Here is an 18278-nt window from a genome sequence, read left to right as displayed (position 1 = left end):
TTTACCAGACAATTTGACCTTGTTCAAATCATCATAGAAGCACTTTGGTAAATCTCGAGACTAAACCCCATGCCGCGACTTATATAGTAAGCAGATACCAGGAGTATCGAGCTATCAGCTGAAGGATGCGCTCAGAAGTGGGGGTAATATAGCAGAAAATTACCGGCTGTTCATCCAGAATTGTTAACTCAGATGAGCCCACGGACACCGACTCCTCGGCATTCGTCCGATAACTCAATGCAGAATGGATCAAAGTCTGCTGAAGTTCATAACAAATGAAATGCACAATAACCTCCACACAGACTCACTTAGCAACACGACTATTATTATAAATCCGGGACTCACAGAGACTCACCTCGCAGCACGAAGATAGTCTATTCCCACAGCTGACATTGGTGTATTGTGTGGTGGTGAACTGCCTTCTTATGGTCCCTGATGTGCAGGTACACACACTGTGCTGTTAGTGAGGGAGTTCCAGTGATTTGGCACAGTGACCGTGAAGGAACAACGATATATTTCCATGTAGGGATGTAGAATAACTTGGAAGGGAACCTCGAGGTTGTGGTGTTCCCATGTGCCCCGCTGCCCTTCTTCTCCTAGATGGCAGTGTTCGTGTGTTTGGATTGTGCTGCCTAAAAAAACCTTGGTGAGTTGCTGCAGTGTATCCTGCAGATGGTGCACACGGCTGTCACTGTTCGTCTGTGGTGGCAGGAATGAATGTTCATGCAATGGGTAGCAATCAAGCCGGCTGATTTGTCCTGCATTCTGTCGAGCCTCTTGAGTGTGGTTGCAGCTACACTCATCCAAGCAAGTAGAGGGTATTCCATCTCACTCCTGACTTGTACCTTGTAGATGGTGGACAGGCTTTGGGGAGTCAGGAGGTGAGTTACTCGCCGCAGGATTCCTAACCTTTGATCAGCTCTGGTAGCCACTGTATTTATATTCCTGGGTCCAGTTTTCTGTCAACTCCCAGGATGTTGATGGGGTGGGGGTTTAATGTCTATTAAGTCCCATCTTATGTGTACCCATATACAGATGGGTACACATAAGATGGTTGCCTGGCACGCAAACAGTCACCCGGGAAAGAGACATTAAAGTCAAATCGGTTCTATAGTGTCGTCCCTCTATTCTGGGGTTGTGTGCCGTGTAAACCCTTTCAGTATTCCTGATGGCAGGTGATGGGAACGGAACAGATGCCTGGTCAACAATACTGCAGAGGTCAATGGCAATCCGCTGGAATAATTTGAAATAAACAGTCACAGAATGATAAGGACATTCATGGTCACCAATGCCCTCTTAGGGCATGGTAACTGGAAGAGCAGGAGGTGGATGGCACAAGAGGCCTAGAGAGTGGACTCTATAATTCATTGCATTCCAATGTCTCTGGGCAGACTGGGCAGCAATGTTTGCACAACGTTTCTCATCAATAAACAAATCTGCTTAAAAATAACGGCGTCCACAGTTCCTTATCTGTTAACCAACAAAACCACAATCCTACACTAGAAGTTAATGCATATACTTTACATTGTGATTATATTAATCCGTCAAGCCTGCTTCGACAGCACCTTGCGAACCCGGAATCTCTTCCATCTAGAAGGATAAGAGGAACAGCTGCATGAGAACACCCCTTCAAGCCGCACACCATCCTCATTTTGAACCATATCATAGAATCATCGAAACACTACAGTGCAGAAAGAGAACAGTTGGCCCATCGAGTCTGCACCGACCACAATCGCACCAAAGCCCAACCCCATTTCCCTGCTAATTTTACCCGCTAATCCCTCTAACCTACGCATCTCAGGACACTAAGGGGCAAAGTTAGCATAGCCAATCAACCTAACCCGCACATCTTTGGACTGTGGGAGGAAACCGGAGCACCCGGAGGAAACCCACGCAGACACGAGGAGAATGTGCAAACTCCACACAGACAGTGACCCAAGCTGGGAATCGAACCCAGGTCCCTGGAGCTGTGAAGCAGCAGTGCTAACCACTGTGCTCTACGTAACGCCGCTCCCTTGCGTCAAAATCCTGGAATTGGTTTTCGGTTTAAGATTACGGGCAGAGGACAACAAATCAGAAAAGTATGAAAGGAGAATTGAAGGAAAGTGAGACATTACGAGTGCGAAATACAAAGCCAAAAGCTGTGAGAAAGACAGAAAGGAAGAGATTCAGAAATGACCCTGAATGCATTGTGCTTTCAAGTTACTCATATTTCACTCACGTCTATTTATATAGTTGCATTGTTTGAAAACACGTCCCTCAGTAAAAGCCCGCTGGAGACGGCCCATCGACAACCTTGCACTTGCGGACAGCGTCACTTAACCTGAGTCACCGCCAGAGGGCGCAGTCGTCACATATTTCTCCCAACTTGAAATGATGGCGGCAAAACCTCTGGCACCATTCGCATATCGCTGCTATTGGCAGTAACCACGCAGTCCCATTTTTCTGCTCTCACCTCATGTATCCTGTATTAGTAAATGGGCGACACGGTGGCACAATGGCTGGCACTCCTGCCTCATAGCAAAGGGGGCCCAGGTTCAATTCCGGCCTTGGGTAACTGTCTGTTTGGGGTTTTCACCTTCCCCCGTCTCTGCGTGCGTTTCCTCCCACAGTCCAAAAATGTGCAGGTTAGGTGGAATAGTCATGTCCCTTAGTGTTAGGGGGATTAGGAGATTAACACGTGGGGTTACGGGGATAGGGCCTTGGTGTGACTGTTGTCAGTGCAAGCTTAATGGGCTGAATGGCCTCCTTCGGCACTGTAGGGATTCTATGAAGAGATTTCTGTTGATTTACTTGTTTGGCACTGGTTGTATCAGAAATGCGGGTGGATCTATGAGCGTTGTGGGGGCGTGAATCTGTGTTTCCACTCCAGGAGAATATTTCCTGAGCTGCAACGTTACTGATTCGGGAGAAGGACCTCTGCTCGTCAATATGTCACTTTTTCACTTAGCGTTTCCTTCCCAATTAAAAGTAAAGAATATGCTGTTCTCCTGACTGCTGTAATTTAGGTATTACTATTAATCAAATGATGACTACTCTTTTTAAAGAAAAATATTTATTGGGTGTCGGTCACAAGTCCAAGATTTTGTCGATCACTAATTGTCCTCGAAACGGGCTGGGCTATTTGAGAGTTAGTTATGTGACTACAGTTGTTCTGTAGTCACACACAGATCAGGCTAGGCTAGGAAGGCAGATTTCCTTCCACAAAGTGCATTAGTGAACCAGGTGGATTTGCAGTGATAGCGTTCGGAACGATCATTGCGAGTAGCTTTCAATATCAATTAATCACATTTAAATTTAACCAGCTGCTGGGGTAGAATTTTGACTACTTTTCTCGTAAATCGAATTTAAATGTAACCAGTTGATATGATGGGATTGAACTACTTTTCCCAGAGCATCATTCTGGGTCCGTGAATTACTTTTCCAGTGACCCCATGTTGACAATGATTAAGTTAAAAAAGCGGAAGTTCTTGAAGTTGACACTTCCCAGTATATTATATGAGATGGGGCCACAACTACCAAGTGCATCTTGTTGTCCCTGAGTGGACCTTTGAAGAAAAGGCAATGTCATAATTAGCTGCACTATAACCATTTGATATCCTAATCCTGCTGATTTCAGGCACGGTCAAGTTTCAGTACAACATCCACAGTACACTTTTTACATTATCTCAGGAACAATAAACAGGCAACTAGAGCTCACTGATCGACTTCCCTGTTCCTTTAGTAAAACAACGAAGATTGCAAAGTATCTCACAGCCCATCCGCTGATATCTGAACATTCGAACACAAAAATTAGGCTGCCTGCAAATCTGCTCTACCATTCAGTCAGATTACAGTTCATCTGATCTTCTGTTTAAATCCACTTTGCTGCCTTGATCTTCTTGAACCGTGGCATAAATTTTAGTTAAAATGTTGGTTTCACTCAGCTTTAAAATTATTCTGTGGCCCTCAGCCTCCACCGTTCTCTGGACTCTCACTGGAGTCTCAGGCACTAATGCTCGGATGCGAAAGCTAAGAGAATGTGCACAGAACATTGATTGGAAATCCACCAAATCAATCAACACTCCTTGCTCCTCCGTTCCAATAACAAAATGAAGTTTTTTTTTCTTGACATCCCGTTTCCAAAGCGGAACAATTCGCCCAACAGGGACACCGAATGGAGGACAAGTTGGAGAGCTTCCATTCACTAACAGTCATCTGAGCAATTATCAATCTCACGGAGCCACTGGCGAGACACGGAACTGACGCGTGAGCATTCTGAGACTCGTCATCAGATTAATAAGGGTGGGGATTAGAATGGGTGTCTTCAAATATCCGATTCCTCCTTTACAGAGCGGACAGAGACAATGCGGGTACTCGGCATCTGGATTGTGTGGGGGGCATTTCTAACAGGTATATCTGGACATCACGTTTGTTTTCTCATTTCCAAAACTTGGGTTGAATCTTACTGTTGAGTACACGTCACTCTATTCTTTATCTATTTGAACATATTTTCCAGGTCTGAGCCATGGAGATTCTGTCACTCAGTCGCTGTCCTCAGATGTTAAGACAGAAGGAGACGCGGTGACATTAAACTGCAACTATGATACTGCAGAAACCTACTATTATTTATACTGGTACCGACAGCATCCAGACTCCCAGCCCGAGTACATACTGTGGAAGTACTCTAGGGGTAATGAAGATAAAGCAGATTTTGCTAAAATCCGTTTCTCGACTGACCTCCAAACCCCGAAGAAATCCATCAGTTTGACTATCTCGGATCTGCAGTTGTCTGACGCGGCCGTGTATTACTGCGCTTTCAGACTCACAGTGATGGAAAGCAGCCTGACTCCTGTACAAAAACTGTCTCAGCAGGATAAGTCAGAGCTCCTCGCTGCTGTATAGAACTTCTGGCAGATGCAGCCACAATGAGCAGCGGCGCTGTCAGCCGCTCAAACACAAACCGACAGGAAACCATATTCACCTCGGATCAACTGTCACCGAACTGTTTCCAGGAGAGGCCGAGAAAACAAACTGTAGAACCGTTTTAGGCCGACAAGTCCATCACATAATGAATGTGTCAATTAAATCGTCCCTTCTGCTGCTAATCAACTCTGTTTTCCTCTAAAATCAGCCCTGGGTGATAAAATCCCAAACATCCGTCAAACCTGGCCGTGAAGCGCCACACACACAGCAGACGGACAGTTCTCCATGTTTGTGTGACGTCCTCTGATCCCGAAGTCCCTATTTGTCCTTTCCTTATTTTTCCATGCCTGCTTACCATATTGAACACCACTCGCTCCATCTCCCTTTTCAGTTTCTGGGCCTTTGAGGGTGAGCTGTTCATAGCGTTTATTTGATCACTATTGCTACATTCCAGACAGCTTGCACACCCTGAACACATTTCATAATGTTGTGACTTTGATTTCTCAAACAAATCCGAGCAGCCAATTTCCACATCTCCCTGACTGTCTTCACCTGATACCAGGGTAGCATTAAACTTCTTATCATATCTGGCTTGTTCAACTGTTTGTCGCTGCTCCTTGATTCTGTAAATCAGATGAATATTTGAATACTGTTTGGGAAACATTGTGAAATTCAATTGAATGATCAAAGTCAATGAGTTCTGAAATCTGTTCATTTTTCATAAACTGTTTCTTACGCAACAGCACAGTCTGATCAAAAAAACCAGAGAACTGGTCTTGGGCCAAAGGCTCCAGAAATCTATAAGGGGAGATGAGGAAGAGTTGTTTAATGTTACAGAGAGGCACGGAAACAGCTTCAAAACACTAAGTGAACGAAATAGATCAAATAGATTTATAAAGGCGAGTTTAATTATGAACGCGAGTTAAAACCAACTAATACAATTCCGAACGTGTCCTTCACCTCTTCTTATGGGGGATTATATTTTGTTCTTTTCGGAAGATTCCTGTGACTCTCACTGAGTTTAATTCTTGTCCCTATTTATTGGTGTGACAGCGCCATCCTCTGGCCACCAACTGGAACTCCAATTCTGGGGAGTTTCGTCTACTGGATCCGCTCCATGTATCTATGTGTCTCCATCGCACGGAAATACACGGCACTATTCGACAGAAGATATAAAGGAACTGTTTTGTTTCCCTTCAGCAAATCTGCAGAGAACCTCGGTTTGGGGACCTTTCTTCACCCCCTAAGCTACATTTCTTCAGCAAATATCGCGGAGCTTCCCCGGAAGACTGCATGTACCAGAGGAGAGTGGGGGTTGTGTAGATTATCAAGTAACGGCAGTCCAGTCCACACTGTCCTTCCCCAATTGTCAATTCGAAATGAGCCTGGTACACTGAAGTTTTGCCACTCATTCATGTCACACAAATACAGATTAGCTCAAAAGTCAGGGTTTAAAAATAACCACTGGATGACATGGTTACCATTTAATAATGGACCCGCCGGGCAGCAAGATCATTATAATCAGTAAGGAGCATGGAGAACACATGGTTTCCCTGTATACATCTCGATACGAAGTAACAAAATGCTCTAATTCTGCCGATAATTCCAATCCAGTGTAAAGGGTAGCCCCTGTTATAATCTGGTTTTATTTTTTGAGGAACTGAGGGGCATTTCCCAGAGACAGGATTGGCTACTCTGCCGGAACTGATGGATATTCCCCGCCAATAAATGAGAGCTGTGAAGAATCGCATTTTCTGGTTCCTTCTGTGTCTTATACGACTTTCCTCATAACTCTGTCTCATTGCTTCCGTCTCTCTGTTATACCAACCTCTCATTTTTTGTAAACCTCCTTATCGCTATCAAATGACTGGAAATTAATTCAAATAATTCAAAGGGTGACAACAGAGTTTGACAAACTCGACAAACAAAGCTACCCGAAACCACCAGCAGGTGGCGTGACTTACCGTCGTTGCGGAGTTTTCACATTGCTACCTGACAATCAATGTGCCCTTTCTATTTGTCTCATTTAATGAATCCGTCATTAGTAGAGACCATGAGACTGGCGGTGTAAATAAGAAGTAGAAAGCTAAAGTTAGCGACATACATTTAAAGTCACGTGTGTTCTCTGCTCTTGGATTGGTTGGAAATGGATAATGTTCACCGGATTTAAGCAGTCATCCTTCCTTGTTGATCAGCCCCACTACTCGCCATCAGCAATTACTGAAGCGATTCATTCCGCTGCTGTCTGCACCCGGGCAAAGACGGTGAAAGCAAAAGTAGCGGAGCAGATCATGGCTGCATTTCGCGTTTTATCGACAGTCATCCAATGGAGCAGCACCATCTTATCCTCACTGCTCACATCCGCACAGCGAAGTGTGTAAACCACCAAGGGAATCCTGTAAATCCATAACATTTGCAGATCGTGCGATGGGCCATTCACCCCATCGTGCGTGCTTGGCTGTCATTAAGTGGTACAGTGGTGTCACAGTGGTTAGCACTGCTGCCTCATAATTCCAGGAATCCGGGTTCAGTTGCAGGCTGCGTGGAGTTTGCAGATGCTCCCAGTGTCTGTGTGGGGTGCCCCTTTTCCTCCGACAGTTCAATGATGTGCAGGTTAGATGCATTTAGCATGCCAACTTGTCAAAAATTTGTGGGTTGGAATTAATAGCCACGATAAATCTGTGGGGTTACGGTGATGGAGCAGGGGAGAGGACCGGGAAAATATATTCTGTCGGAGAGTCACTGCAGACTCGAAGGATCTGATGGCCTCCTTTTGCAATGTATGGATTCTAAGACAATTGTTGATCTCTTCATCAACTGCATTCCCTAACCTCCATATTCCTTATGCAAACGTAATTGGAGCAGCGCTGGTAAGCTTACTTCCAGCAATGTAGCTCAAACATACATGAGAGTTTCTTTATTGAATTTTCAGTCATCTACCTGAATCACTCAAACATTCTGGTTCACTGTGTACCGTTCAGGATACCTGTCACTGAATCAAGTGGTTAGTTGTTTTCCGTCAAACACTTAGTCATCTCGGACCTCTTAATGAGGAAGTATGATCTGTATTGCTGAACGTTCCCCTCCAGTTATTTCTCTGATCTGATCTGCTTTCTTCCTGACTACAAGATACAATAGTAAATCTTCCCTCGTTGGTGTTTTGCCCAGCATTTCGGATTATATAAGCATCTGAAACCAATCGTAGGAAGCTATTCGTTTACCTCCTTTACCGACTTCTTGCATGGAATTAATACGAGACAATATAAATCTCCATTACTATTATTGCATAACTTGTCTGCATATTTCTTCCACTATCTGCCTTCCCGGTACAGAGACATGGTGAGGGACACAATAAGTTCAGAGATAGGGTTGTCGAGGTGAAGAGCTATAGAGTGACACGAAGATGTACAGATTCCGAAAGATACTGAGAAAGAAACTCCTGATATTGAGTTTGATGTAACGGTTAAAATGCACTCAGTGTAAACGTTTCCATCGCATCTTCTGATTCTGATTCGCACGCTGTCTCTCAAAGGCAATCAAGAAAGACTTCCATTTATATACCGCCGTTCATGACATCAGGACTTCACAAAGAGCTTTACACCCAAAGAAGTCTTCGAATTTTCATCACTGCCTTAATATAGGAGAAGTGGCAGTTAATGGGCGCGCTTCAAACTCCACAAAGAACAAAGTGATAATCAGGTCATCGATTTTAGTGATGTAGATTGGAGGGCTGATGGAAAGTGACATCTGTCAGAAAACCTGTCATTCTGTCATCTAAGTTGCCATTTCCGCTCATCGGTCGCACAGATATACATTCAAGTTCACATTTCAGGTTTTGGCTCATTTAGTTCCACTATTGAGGTGGAGGGTGGGTGATGCAGGCTTTGTAAACCTATTACTAAGGGTCCGAAGCTGTGTTGCTGCTGTGTTCTGTATTCTGATATCATGCAGCATTTTCTCTGTTTGACATCGGTATTCATCCTTCTTATTCAGGCCAGTGAGGAAATGGAGGCAGTGTTTCAGGATCCACCGAGTATCAGAGTGAGTTATGGAGACATTGTGAAGCTAAACTGCAATTATTCGACATCACATACTTCTCCTGCTTTCTTCTGGTATATTCAGCACCCAGAGAAACACCCTCAATATCTATTGGAAAAAACGAGCTCTGGAAAAATTGTGACTGCCTTTGGGAAGCGGCTGCTTTATGCTACTTTAGATAACACAGCAAGAACTGTTCCTTTAACCATTCACTATGCGCAGTTCTCTGACAGTGCGGTGTGTTACCGTGTACTGGGACACACAGCGTTACCAGGTCAGTAGAGACCCGTACAAAAAATGCTCCTTCTTTCTAATACGACGTTTTGACTCCACACAAGTTGTGATATTTTGCAACTGCCGCAGCAATGTGATGTACATTCTATTAACTACATTCAACAGTTAAATTTGTCTGTATCTGGTTCACTATCTCGTCGGTTGGGCTTTCTCCACCTGCTCAGATTCTTTTCGCAAATCTCTTTATGTGGTTCCCGCATGCCTGACTGCTAGGTTTGTCATTCTCTCTCTCTCTCTCGCTCGCTCGCTCCCTCATTCTCAGTTTTCTTTTCTCACATTCCCGTTTATATCACCTCCATCAGACGCATTGCACTCGGTCTCATCTCCCGTTGATATGCAATGGTATTAATTATCTCCGAGTATTATCATCCTCTGGGTTGGCATTTGACAGAAGCTGAGCTGAATTATTGTGTGTGTGTGTGCGTGTGCGTGTGCATGTGTATGTGTGTGTGTGTGTGTGTGTGCGTCTGTCTGTCTATGTGTTGTGCGTGTGTGTGTCCCTCTTTCTCTTTCTATTCTTTCTGTCTATCGTTTTCTTTAGTTCTCCCTCTCGATTTTCACTCTGTTGTTCTCCCAGCTGGACTTATGTCGTGCTCAACGGTTTGCAACTGTAACAGAATTAATTTTCTCTTAACCACACCCACTGATCCAATACATTAGTGCCTAACGGTATTAGATTGCAGTTTACTGGATCAATATTTCTCCTCAAATCGGTGACACGGTTTCTCAGCCAGTTTTTATTTTATATTGTCCCACAAATCTTTCTATTGGTAACATCAATTTCTGATACTATGATCACTATTGCTGAGATTTTCTACTTCACCCACCTCCTTCCACATGGAATACAATCACAGAATCATTACAGCACATCCAAGCTTTCGGCCCTTCCATTCCAGGCTCGCTCCTTGCAATAACAATTTACCTATATTCACTAGCCGACAGTTCCTAATAACTGTGGAATTTCATTTCATTCAGCTGTTAATGCTATTGCTCTTTGAAAACCATATGCTCATCTGCCTTTACCACCAATCAATTTAACTGTAGAATTAAATCTACCATCCTGCCTGCGTCCTGTATCCTTTGACTCCGTTGTAGATCAGAAAAATGTCCAATTCAGCATTCGATATTTGGAAGGCCACAAAAAAATCTGAGAGAAGATATTCCTCCTAATCTCTGCTAAGTTGGAGGCCTCTTATTTTGAAATTGTGCCACGAGTTCTCCTTTCTCCAATCTCCACATCTACGTTGTGAAACACGCTGAGAAAAAGTTATGTTTCCAAATGTTCGTCTCTCATTCATCTATATTCAAGTGTATGCCGGCACTTCTAACTAAACATATTGCCATAATTCAAACATTTGTTCCCTGGAAATAACGTAATGAATCTTCCCCGAAGAGCTTCCATGCACGTATAACCCTTCTTAAATCAGGACACGAAAATTGTGTTGAGGTATGATTTCACCAACACTCTGTATAGTCAGAACATTTTGTTTGCCTTCCTAAATATGTACCGTATCTGCGATGCTAACGTGTTGTGATTTATATACGTATGTGCCTTGGTAACGTGCAGTCTGTAGTCTCTCCCAAAATAGTCTTATTTTCTATTCAAACCAGTAATCTGGACAATTTCATTTTTGCCCCATTTGCCTCAGGGACAAATGTCAATGTAACCTAATTTTTGGTGATAAACAGTGGTTGCTCCCCCAAAGTTTAGTGCTAGCATCACTGTTCTGCACTATATATGTTCCGTGTTCTTGTCATATTGATTGAAATTTCTAAATATTTCGAATTGTGTCAGAGATTGAGAATTGTACCTTTCAGCTGCAAACGGACCGGTTCAGGCTTGCAGAATTGGTAAATGAGTGAAAGCTGGAATTTTAGGTGATGCATCTTGACAAAAGGCGTTAACGAGGGCTGATATATGTCAATGCATGGAAGGGGTTCCAATGAAGGAGTTTGCTATGCCCGAGATCATGCCACGTTCCATCTTTGTTATTCCAAATGTCGTCCTCAGTTGACTGTGTGCATTCGTTTTCTGCTTTGTCCACTATCCAGGAGCGCAACTCCCTCTGCACATTCATTTTGTTTTACTTTTATGCCTTTGTTCCATTCCCTAAAGGATAAATCCTTCAGATTGGCACAAGGGTTTTCAACACGAGGAGCCAGGAAACAAACCAGAACGCAACGACGATTTGTTAAGAACTGGGAAAAATTTAGATTAGGAATAAACTTATTAAAACAAAAGAAAATTAGGTAATATAAATTTAAAAAAGGAAATTTATGAGGACAGCTGGAAGAAGGGGGTATTGATAAGTGAACTAACATGCCAGTCAGAAAAGCAAGGGTTTACATATATGATTGGGGGAATACAATCAGGTGTGGAAGAGGTAACTTCAATGTGATCGTTCAGGGAATTGGAACTTATATGCTCTAGATGCTCATACAGTTGTATAATATTGGTTGCTGTTTGGCAATAAGGGGCATGTCAGATTTCAGGAAAAGTTGGTTGTTGGGAAAAAAGGGGTTACTTCATGTTAACGTGCGTATTTATAGCCATTAGTGTAGTTACGTGCACTGTATTGGTGTTTTATCGTCATGCTTGTCATGCGCTTTTCTTTTTATGTTAATAAATGTTCTTTGTTAAATGATCGCAACAAGACTTGACTGTTCCTCCCGGGTTTGCATGTCGTACTTCATGGACACCAAATTGAAATATAAACCATTAAGCACCAGTGTTCCAAGTTACACCTCTAGGTTCTGGGATACCCTCGTATTTAACATTAGCAGGGTACATAACAGATGTGTATTCGAGGCAGACAATGCGTGAGAATTGCGAAGATTAAGAAGCCACTTGGTTGAAACCTTGAAGATCCTGAGGGCTGTGACCGGCTGATTTTCTTCCTGATGGCCTTAATGTGTGGAACATTTTCTCAAAGAAAGAGTACCTGCATTTCTACTAGTTCAATGATTCATGCAAGGACAAATCATCAAATAATTTTTCTCACTGATTTATTTTAGCACTTCACTTCTGACCTACGAGGTCACTTGATACTTGATACTATCCTTTTTGTATCCGGAGGCAGGAACTGCGAGAGGGACGGGGTGAAAATTGAATAGTATGGGTATTTAGTGTCTGGATTCAAATCATGAGAAGTTCTCAGTGACATGTTTCAACTCCTGTTTGAAGTTAACAGCGTGAATACTCAGAAGCTATTTCTCCATCCAGATAGTGTGAAGGATGAGAGTTTCAGATTAACGAAGAACGACTGGAATGATGAGAAATAGCTGCGCTCCAATTGTTGATAATTTTGGATTTCACTATGTGATCGCTGTGGTTTTTCAATCGTTGAACATGTTCAGGATTGATGTTGATGGATTTTGGGGCACTGAATGGCTTACGGGATAAAGGTACAGAGCAGATTTATTGTTTCATGAAAAAGATTGGTCCCAAACATGTTAAATGACAGTACTGATTGGAGGAGCCGAGTGGCCTCTCTTCTCCCGATTCTTATTTTCTTAAGAGGAAATCTCTAAGGAAGGATGGAAACAGAATGGAAGGGACAGGTTACATTGGCCTGGTGACCAGAAAGCAGCTGCCATCTTTACATGTGATACAACTTTCTTCAATTGCCGTCTCAGTGGAATAAAAAGGGAAACTCGTGGTAGTTTTCTTACAGAGCTGCTGAAGACCAATTTCACCTTACAAGTCAAGGCGAAAAATTCTGTGATAAAAATATACATTTCGATTTGTAATTTAAACCAAACCTTTTGGATTTTCTACTTTACTATGCTTACAACGAGACTGCCAATATATATTGCTGCATGTTTCAATTCTTCTCGGAATTTCCTCTGCGTCACTGCATAAATACACGTGTTAGTGCAACAGCTCAGCAGCTGCAGCATGTTTCCACTTTCTTGGCGAATGAATTTTGGGTCATTGAAATTGGATCCTCCGAAATATGCTTCATTTGTAATTTTCACATAGAGGAAATCCACAACGTATGTCATCCACAACAGAATGAAACTTCCCGAAATGGCGAAGAGTAAAACAACAGATTTCTTCCTGTTCTTCATTTCTGGATCACTCTGATTATCTGCACTGCTGTGAGCCCGGAGTCGACGGCGGGATCTACTGGCCGCCAGGATGTGTCTGACGGTCAGTACATTAAACAACAAAATCAGAAGGAATGGCAGAATGGGATTTAATATACGTGCAAACCAATCATAGGCTGTCCATGAGAAGGAAGTGTAGAAAGCTGACTTTATATTACAAAACCATGGCACATTGTTCATTATATAGAGCGGTTCATACATAAAATACCAGGGAATGCTTTTTAAACAACTCAACAAACAGACCATTCCAATCACCACAGCTGCAGTTTTCTCGGTGCAATAGTTTGCTTGCAGTTTCTGGCAGCAAATGGCTACATAACGATCAAAGGTGAAAACGACGGTTAACCAGACAGAACTCTCCGTGGCTGCATATATTATCACAGTACTCAGAGTACAGGCTGGAGTCAACGACATAAAACCTACTGGAAAATAAATGCCAATAATCCGGTTGAATATCACAGCAGTGACAACGACAAGGAGATCCGTCACTGCCATGGAAACCAGATATCGAGTGATGCATTTGGAGAGACCACACCTTCCTCGGGAGAGGATCACAATAGCCATCAAGTTAACTGAGAGCAAAAGCAAAATTAAAGTTGTAAATTTATTCAACAAATTCCAAGCACACGCATGGGTGCTGCGGGTTTTTTTTTGACACTTTTGCTGGTTTATCTTCGTTATGGAAGACAGCTATTCTTGGCTTTTCAAGGTTAATTATATTTCAAAAAGAGCTACAAGGGCAGACTCCATTTATGTTGCAAATTTAACGCAAAGGGTGTCTCAAGTCGCTTCACAGGAAAGCAATGCAGCAAAATTTGACACCTAATAACATGAGGCGATATGAAGTTAAATGCTGAATAACTTGACAATGAAATACACTTAAGGAAACTATATAATGAGCAGAGTGAGGAAGAATGGCAATGGCAGCAATTGCAATGTTCGGGACCGAAAGGCTGTAGATCTCCGGGTTGCATGTAAAATTCGGCATTCAAGCTTTGGACCATGTAACAGATAAGCAGAATAGCCTGTAAATACGCTTGACATATTAGTTACACCTGTGTTGTTAAAACGTATAATGTGATAAGGATTCGGTTTGGCTTGTTAGGATTCCACGGGAATATTTTCAGTAAGTATGATGTGTCAAGTTAACACAATTTAAGGAGCATCAGATGTGTTTTAATCAGAAATCCCGCTTGCTGGGAAAATACATTTCCAATCTGTTGAGCAATGACACTAATTGTTCCGTAATGAGAAGTGAAAAAAAGGATATATATTGTCTGGAGTTTCGAAGAGTAAAGACGATCTTGTTGAAACAAACCAACTTCTTGAAAGGCTTGACAGAGTAAATACTGGAAGGTTGTGCCCGCTGATTTTGGAATCATGCCCAAAGATTGTATTGCTGGAAATGTTTTCTCACGTTATCCCTGTAGCTGAATGCCCAGGAACTATAGGTTACAAAGATATGAATAACCTCACCTCGGTATACACATACTGGCAAGAACAGCCACAGAGTATTGAATGTGTCAGAGACTTAATGAGTAAGGCTTAAGTTTAAATAAAATACATACTTAAGTGATGAAAAGACAGGCTACCACTGAGCAATAATGTTTTAGAAGAAAGCTGGAAACAATTATGTCATGTTCTTTATTACCATAATGAGCGCTAACTTCATAAATCAATGATGCGTCAAGTTAATGATTTAGTACCACGACTTACCCGGAACCCCAATGGCAGCAAGAATTGGATAGTAAATGGCATAAACTACACCAGATATTCGCCCGTGCATTCTGTATGAGAAACGATGACAGTTAAACACAAAGATTCTCTGTCACAAAGTCACAGGCACCCACATTAATACTGTTGGAAATCTACAGGGACGCAATTAATTTCCAACATTATTTACACTGACTTGAACAAACAGATTCAGCATTCATTTTCCAGGTTCATTCTGGGAGGGGTTAGAATATTGCGATATTCCAGGGAGGGGACGATCTAGTCTTTATGTCTCCTGCAGCCTGGGTAATTTTGAGTTGAATTACTTAATACTTGGGCAAAAGTAACGGATGTTTATCATGTGAAATGTTCATTATAATGATACAGCTAAAAAATATTATAGCTACGAGGCAGCAGGCAGCATAGCTCAGTGACATTAGAACTGATGAAAATCGGAATGATAGTAAGATTTAAAAAACTACTGAAGCTGGAATCTGGAACAAAAACAGAAAATGCTGGAAAATCCCAGCAGGTCTGACAGCATCTGTGGAGCGAAGCGGTCTGACAAAGGGTCATTCAGACTCGAAACATTGGCTCTATTTTCTCTCTGCAGATGCTGTCAGACCTGCTGAGATTTTCCAGCATTTTCTGTTTTTGTATCGAAATGACAGTGACAGTCACATGCTATCGAATGGCCTCATATAACAGAAGTAGGAGTCCCATGCAACATGTAAGTTCCTCATAAAATGTAAGTCATTCCCAGACAGTACAAATGATGCCGACAGACTCCACCGACCATCACGTCACAATAGCATGCATTCTCACAAACACATTCACACAGCACCGGAAACATCATGAAACTGCCCAATGCGCACCACGTGGGAGCTGTCAAAAAATCCGACAGAAGAACATATGGAAATTAATACATATGTTGATAACAATTCCAGCCGTCTTGACTATTCCAGTCGTTTCTTTCCATGTTTATTTTTCTCTGGACCCCATTTCTATTGTGCTAGCTAGATTCTCCTTGTTTTTTGGTGGTTCTAAAGCTCTAGTTATTTATTTCGTAGTCGTTCTGTCATTCATGAATTCACTAGGCTCTCTCTATAATATTGCTTCATCATGGTCCCCTGTTTGATTAGGATACAGGGATAAACAAAATCGAAATCGTCTCTCCCGTCGCGGTATTACGTTACATAATGGCATGCACCCCTCAGAAAGCATTCATTTTGCTTTGCATGTCGATTGTTTGAAATCAGTTTTAATGGACCCTAACATTCATTCCCTCCACCACCAATGCAGCCGTCTGCATTACATACACGATGCACTGCAGGAACTCACCAAGCCTCGTTAAGCGGTACATTTCAAGCACACAACAGCTGAAACCGAGCAGGACACATTGGAACACTATCACTTTCCAGACTTGGAAATGTACTCGATTCCTTCACTGTCCCCTGGAAAATATTCTGGAATTCCCTCCCTAGCAGCGCTGTGTGTTTACATACACCGCAGAGACTGCAACCTCTTAAGAAGGCAGTTCACCACCACGTTATCAAGGGCAATTAGAGATTGGTAATGTCTACTGGAATAGGCCCGTGAGCCTCACATCTGTAGTGGGTAAATTGTTGGAAGTTATTTTGAGAGACAGAATCTACAGGAATTTAGAGACGCAATGACTGATTAGGGACAGGCAGCATGACTTTGTGAGGGGAAAATCATGTCTCACAAATTTGATTGAGTTTTTTGAAGAGGTAACCAAGAAGGTAGATGAGGGCAGTGCAGTCGATGTTGTCTACATGGACTTTAGCAAGGCCTTTCACAAAGTACCGCATGGTCGGTTGTTGCATGAGGTTAAATCTCACGGGATCCAGGGTGAGGTATCTAAATGGATACAAAATTGACTTCTTGATGGAAGCCAGAGGTTGGTTGTAGAGGGTTGTTTTTCAAACTGGAGGCCTGTGACCAGCAGTGTGCCTCAGGGATCAGTGCTGGGTCCACTGTTATTTGCCATTTATATTAATGATTTGGATGAGAATATAGGAGGCATGGTTACTAAGTTTGCAGATAACAGTAAGATTGGTGGTATAGTGGACAGTGAAGAAAGTTATCTTCAATTGCAACGGGATCTTGATTGGGCCACTGGGCTGCCGAATGGCAGATGGAGTTTAATTTAGACAAAGGCGAGGTGATGTATTTTGGTAGTTTGAACCAGGGCAGGACTTACTCAGTTAATGGTAGGGCGTTGGGAAGCGTTACAGAACAAAGTGGACTCAAGTGGAGTCTCAAGTGGTCCACCTGAGACTCCACTTTCAAGTGGAGTCTCAGGTGGACAGAGTGGTGAAAAAGGCATTCGGCATGCTTGGATTCATCGGCCAGAACATTGAATACAGGAGTTGGGACGTCTTGTTGAAGTTGTACAAGACATTGGTAAGGCCACACTTGGAATACTGTGTGCAATTTTAGTAACCCTATTATAGAAAGGATATTATTAAACGAGAAAGAGTGCAGAAAAGATTTACTAGGATGCTACCGCGACTTGATGGATTGAGTTATAAGGAGAGGCTGGATAGACTGGTACTTTTTTCTCTGGAGCCTATGAGGCTGAGGGGTGATCTTATGGAGGTCTTTAAAATAATGAGGGGCATAGACCAGCTAGATAGTCAATGTCTTTTCCCAGACTTGCAGAGTCTAAAACTAGAGGGCATAGGTTTAAGGTGAGAGGGGAGAGACACAAAAGTGTCCAGAGTGGCCTTTTCTTCACACAGAGGGTGGTGAGGTAGTAGTGGAGGCGGGTACAATTTTGTCTTTTAAAAAGCATTTAGATAGTTACATGGGTACGATGAGTATAGAGGGATAAGGGCCAAATGCGGGCAATTGGGATTCGCTTAGTGGTTTAAAAAAAAAAGGGCGGCATGGACAAGTTGGGCCGAAGGGCCTGTTTCCATGCTGTAAACCTCTATGACTCTATGACTCTACTGGCATCGCCAGCGAAGCCCACATCCATTGAATCAATAACAATAAATAATCTATTCGAAACCAAGTCGAGCACGCCACCCACAACTGTCGATCACCTGCTGAAATTCTGGATTCTCGCTGCCGGGAGTTTCGACTGAAAATTCACAGCTCAGTTCCCCATTTAAATACTGGAGTTTCATTTTAAACTGTGGGCGTGGCTGAATTCACCGATGTTCGGGTCTGAAAGACTTCAGTGCAGCTCT

General features: G+C 42.7%; 1 protein-coding gene across 1 annotated transcript; it reads right to left on the bottom strand.

Moving 5' to 3' along the window:
• Positions 1 to 13011: 13011 nt before the first annotated feature.
• Positions 13012 to 13911, bottom strand: LOC144484174 (putative G-protein coupled receptor 139). The gene has a single exon (XM_078202715.1). The coding sequence runs from the start codon at positions 13909 to 13911 to the stop codon at positions 13012 to 13014; it is 900 nt and encodes a 299-aa protein (XP_078058841.1).
• Positions 13912 to 18278: the final 4367 nt, after the last annotated feature.

Source organism: Mustelus asterias, unplaced genomic scaffold (genome assembly GCF_964213995.1).
Source record: "Mustelus asterias unplaced genomic scaffold, sMusAst1.hap1.1 HAP1_SCAFFOLD_94, whole genome shotgun sequence".
NCBI lineage: Eukaryota > Metazoa > Chordata > Chondrichthyes > Carcharhiniformes > Triakidae > Mustelus > Mustelus asterias.
This window is presented reverse-complemented; position numbering and strand designations above follow the sequence as displayed.

Coding starts and splice junctions, on each gene's coding strand:
- LOC144484174 (XM_078202715.1), bottom strand. CDS start 13,911: ATGGCTATTGTGATCCTCTCCCGAGGAAGGTGTGGTCTCTCCAAATGC.